Here is a 5,108-nt window from a genome sequence, read left to right on the forward strand (position 1 = left end):
ATGGGGCAACCGGGCCTGCAGGCGAGTGCTCTGTGCCTCCGCGCTCCGCCTTTAGCGCTAAGCGCTCTGAGAGCCGGGTGCCTCCGCCTGCCGATGCGCCCCTACCCTTTGACCGCGTGCTGGTGAACGAGCAGGGACATTACGACGCCACCACCGGCAAATTCACCTGCCAAGTGCCGGGGGTCTACTACTTCGCAGTCCATGCCACCGTCTACCGGGCCAGTCTGCAGTTCGATCTGGTCAAGAACGGCGAGTCCATCGCTTCTTTCTTCCAGTTTTTCGGAGGGTGGCCCAAGCCAGCCTCGCTCTCCGGGGGTGCCATGGTGAGACTGGAGCCAGAGGACCAGGTGTGGGTGCAGGTGGGCGTGGGTGATTACATTGGCATCTATGCCAGCATCAAGACAGACAGCACCTTCTCTGGATTTCTTGTCTACTCCGACTGGCACAGCTCTCCAGTCTTTGCTTAGTGCCTACTGGAAAGTGAGCTCCCGCTCTCTTGCTTCTACAAGAGAAGGGTGTAACACTGACAGCGGCACATTCGGGAGGGCTGGCCCCCCCAGAATATTGTGAATGACTAGGGAAGTGGAATAGAGGCCTCTCCGTCCTGTGGCAAGCAAGAAATGGAGACCCAGGCTGTCTGAGGTCTGGTGCTGGCAGCATGGGGCAGTGGCTGGATTTCTGCCCAACACTAAAGGAATGTACTGCACTAGCAAATGTGGGTCCCCCTGGTTGCTCTGGCCCAAGGTGGGGTGTTCTTTTCCTGGTCCTCTGCTTCTCTGGATCCTCCTCCATCTCTCCTGCTTCAGGGACCAACCCTTTTCTCAGAGATCATTTAATAAATTTAACAAACCCTCTTACTGGCTTCAGCCTTTCTTTAGTGGTGGGGATACTCTGTTTCTGAGTATCCTGGTGGGCTGTGCAAGCAAACTGGGCGTTCTTGGATGGGATGGGGTAGGAAATGCAGGAAGCAGGCCCAGAGGAATGACAGCCTGCTTCACAGAGCTGTCACATGGGTTTCAGACATTGTGAAAAGGAGTATAAGGGGTGTTTAGGGGAGGGGGTACCCTCCTGCTGTGGGGCCACCCAGAGAAAGGGGTGTCTTTTCTGACTCAAAAGATGCCAAATCAGATGGGCACTGCCTTCACCACACATACCCTGCCCTGATCCAACAACAAAAGGCTAAGGTTTTTATTTATGGCTACTCTGGCTGTTTGTCTGGTCCCTGGATTACTGGAAAGTTATTGCTCTATCCCCATGCTAGGTGAATGATGTTCTTGGATGTCAAGATAAGTTATTTCTTTGGAAACCACAAGGGGGCGCCCCAGTTTCAGAATGCAACAAGCATTGGTAGCTTGAGCTCAGTCAGCACTTCTGGGGTGATTAAGGAGAGGAAGGGTATTAAGGTCTGCCAAAGGAGTTCCAGATGAGGGTGGAGGAAATGGGGTGCTTTACTTTCATCTCAGGAAGTTTATCTTCCCTCATAAAATGTTTATCCCCACATTAAACAGAGACTGGAAGGAGCCAAGCCTCCCCTTGTTTAGCTCCCTCTCCAGAGTTTGGGGAAGGGAAGAGAAAGAGCCATACCCAGCCACAAGCCTCCCACCTCTGATGTAGGTGGGTAACTCTCCCCCACTGTGCTGGGCACAACCTGGGTGAGCCAAGCCACTAAGTCTGAGGCTGAACACAAAGCCCCTTGGAAGCTCCCCTCCTCTGAACTTGAGAGCCCAGCCTCAATCTAATGACTAACAAATCAGAGCTTGCCAGTCCCAGTCTGCTCAGCCTATCAACCTAGACTGGAGGGGCCTCAAACCAGTTTCTTCAGGACCCACCTACCTCCTCCCCTTCCAGAAGACAGTCCCAGGCATTATACTCTTAGAGGGAACATACAATTATGGGGGAGTGCCCCTTCTCTCTGGTCATGTGAGGGCAGCTATGATCATGGGCATTGGGCCACACTGGAGCCAGAGATAGGCCTCAGGCCTCCTGAGCTTCAGTTCCCTGCTCTCCACCAGGAGGCCCCACAGCCCTCCTCCAGCCCATCATAGCACTAGTCTCTGTGCCAAGAAACAAGAGACAAGCCCCAGCTCCTCCAGACATCAGGACCCCAAGGCCCCTCCTGGGAAGAATGGCACCAAAGGGAAAGCTGAGAAGGTAGACTTAAAGAGTAAGAAGTTTACATTCAGCTCTACCAAGACTTAATTCTGGCAGAAATGGAAGACAGGGAAGGCTTTTCTAGAAACTTGTGTGTGAAAGGACTAACTGGAAGGGGTGAGAGCTAACCCAGCCACACCTGGCACAGACCCTCCCTTTGGCATGGCCCTCCTGCCCTATTTCCCCTCTTCTCCAGGCGCCAGTTCAAGGCCTGGTCCCTACCAGAGAACACACCTTCCTGACTCTAGCAGGACTGAAAGATCCTTCTGTAGCATCTGTCACCTTGATCAACTATTAACTTTTGCAGAGATGCACACAGACGCGGTCAGAGCTGTCAAGAGAACTTTATTCATTGGAAACTGGGCAAACAGACCCCTCAGGGAGCTGCATGCCCCTAAGCCCTGGCCCCTTCTGTTTGGACCCTAGTGAAATGTGCACAGCTGCCCTCCCTAATGTCAGGGAGAGACAAAGAGGAATGCCATTTTTTCTATGTAAAGTGAGGAATAAAAGGGGAATGAGTAGAAATCTGGTTATCCCTCCTGAGGCTCCCTGTGGAGCTGGGGTGCCTGAGGTTACATGGTCCCTAGATCAGGTGCAGATGCACACCCCTCCCAGAGGTAAACTGATCCCAGCTTTTGGATCAGGTTGGGAGAGAGCCTCTTAAGATCATGACAGGCAGAAGTGGCTCTAAGGGCACCTGAGAGATTCCACCCCCAAACCTACCAGGGCACAGGGGCTCTGGCTGAACACAAAGGTTCAAGATCATTCCAAGGCCCCTGAGTTGCCAAAATATCCAAGTGACACTGATGTGTTGTGTTGCAGAAGCTGGGGGGAAAGTGGGAAAGAGGCAGGGGGAGTACCTACAAATCTCCAACAGGAAAACCAGAAGAAGAGACAGGTAGCCCCAGAGGCTGGTATGTGGGTGCGCCTGGGCAAGTTGGAGGAGAACCCACAGCACACAGTCTCAGGACCTTTGCATAGTGACATACTCACCACCCTCAGCATCAAAGGGACCCAACTGGGTACAGAGAAGCTATGTTGCCCTGCCCCCCCCCCAGATCAAAGACTTCCATAGTGTCCCATCTCTATGTTCTGGATGTATGGCTTGAGGCTTAGCAGGACAACCAAAGGGCAGAGGATTTCAGGCCAGGACCCAGCAGTGAGGTGTTAATTCTGTCCCAGAGCAGGTGCCTGTGTGGAGCGTGGAGAGTAGACAGGCAGGGAGGGAGTCTTCAGAGGTAGACATTGAGGGTCTGCAGAATACCCCGGCGGCAAAGCGGGCAGTTGCGGTGGTAGACGGGGTGGCGCATCAGGATTTCAGTGCAGGCCTGGCACAAGCACAGGTGCCTGCAGGGCAGAAGCAGCACAGTCTTGCTCTGGTCCTGGCAGATGACGCACTTCTTCCGCTCCTCTTGCTCCTTTAGCAACTTCCACGGGTCTTGCCCAGCTGTAGACTCTTCCTCATTGAGCCTCTCCCGGCCCCGGGCAGGTGTCACTCTTATGGTACTGACCTCCTCCTCTTCTGCCTCTGATCTGGGCCCTGCTTCAGGAAGAGTGTCCTGTCCCTGGGTCCTGGTTGAAAATACCCTCCTAGGGCCACCCTGAGGGGCCCCTGGTGCCCCTCCCCGGTATGGCCAGCTCGCCAGCTGTAGGCTGCGGCTCCATACTTGGCGCCAGGCCTCCAAGCCCAGGGCTAGGCGAGACAGCCTGACAACGTCCTCTCGCAGTCGATGGTATGATGGCCAGGTATGAAGCTGACTGAGTGCTCGGGTGACCAGTCTCAGGGTGAAGTCTGGGTGCAACACAGTCACTGTCACTGCAAGCACACAAGCCAGTAACACCAGGCCAGTGAGATTGACAAGTACAAAGCTGGCCAGGAGTCGGGCAGCTGAGGCCAGCAGTTCCAATACTAGTTGGCAGGGGGTCCAAAGGAGGATGGCCATGGCCACAGCACTGCTGGAAATATGGGACAGGAAGGCAGCCACCACATCCGTCATCCTCCACAGAGGGCCCGTAACTGTATCCCAGAGGGCCAGCACCAGGGAGAAGAGGTTCTGAGTGCCAATGAGGCAGATGTTGACCAGGCTGTTGATCACATAGGCCACCAGGCTCATAGCAATAGTACAGATGTCACAGGCCTGGCGCAGCAAAGAATGGCCATTGGAGACCACATTGAGGATACCCCTGTGCAGTATTTCCCGGCTCCGTAATGCCCCATGAGATGCCAGGTGCCCCAGGAGCTTCAGGCTCTCGAGGCCAGAGCAGCAGCTATACAGCAGAGTACACAAGGCCTGCAAGCCCCCAAAGGTGAACCGGACCAAGGCTTCCATCAAGGCCAGCAGTGAAAGCAGGACACCTCGGCCCAAGTGCAGAAGACTAGTCAGTACCGTGTGTGGCAGGTTGTAGATGAAGGCCAGGAGCCAGGCCAGGGAAGCCAGGAGGGAGGACACGAGCAGGAAGTTGAGATCCAACACCAAGGTCAGCACGTCCAGCACCAGGCCCACCCCATTCACTACCAGGTACACAGCCTCCATGATAGGGATATGGAGGTCAGTCCAAAAGAAAGGCTGGCTCCTCAGTTGAGGGCGCTGTCAAGGTTGTCAATATTTTGGGTGATCAGGAATTAATTTGGAAGGTAAGTGAGCAGTCTCCAAATCAGGGGGAACGAAAAGCTAAGGAAAAAGTGGGTTAGAGAGAAGGGGAGTCTTAATAGAGGGAAAGGGGGCCAGATGCCGCTCCAAGAGTCCGGGTTTTGAAGGCGGGCTGGTTGGGAGGGAAGAAGCCAAACATCTCTGAAGTGAAGGTGAGCACAGTCTGGAGGAGAGACCTCGGCTTTGGAGGCCTGGTGTGGCGTACCACCGCCAGGCAATGGGTCAGACCGGGAGGAGACCGGGAACCGATGGGATGGGATCGGATCGGGCCGGGCCGGGGCCGGGTGGGGGCGGCGCTAGCTGGGC

At 54.9% G+C, this 5,108-nt stretch overlaps 2 protein-coding genes across 2 annotated transcripts; one reads left to right on the forward strand and one right to left on the reverse strand.

Moving 5' to 3' along the window:
* Positions 1–5: 5 nt before the first annotated feature.
* C1qtnf5 (C1q and TNF related 5) lies at positions 6–854 on the forward strand (the record flags this gene model as incomplete). The annotated part of the gene is made up of 1 exon (XM_015489657.1): positions 6–854. A coding segment is annotated over one exon (462 nt), but the record flags the coding sequence as incomplete, so codon positions are not given.
* Positions 855–2,476: 1,622 nt separating this feature from the next.
* On the reverse strand, positions 2,477–5,108 carry Rnf26 (ring finger protein 26). Its single transcript, XM_015489736.2, has one exon. It carries the CDS (start codon positions 4,683–4,685, stop codon positions 3,384–3,386), a length of 1,302 nt encoding a protein of 433 aa, XP_015345222.1. The 5' UTR covers positions 4,686–5,108; the 3' UTR covers positions 2,477–3,383.

Source organism: Marmota marmota, unplaced genomic scaffold (genome assembly GCF_001458135.2).
Source record: "Marmota marmota marmota unplaced genomic scaffold, marMar, whole genome shotgun sequence".
Lineage (NCBI taxonomy): Eukaryota > Metazoa > Chordata > Mammalia > Rodentia > Sciuridae > Marmota > Marmota marmota.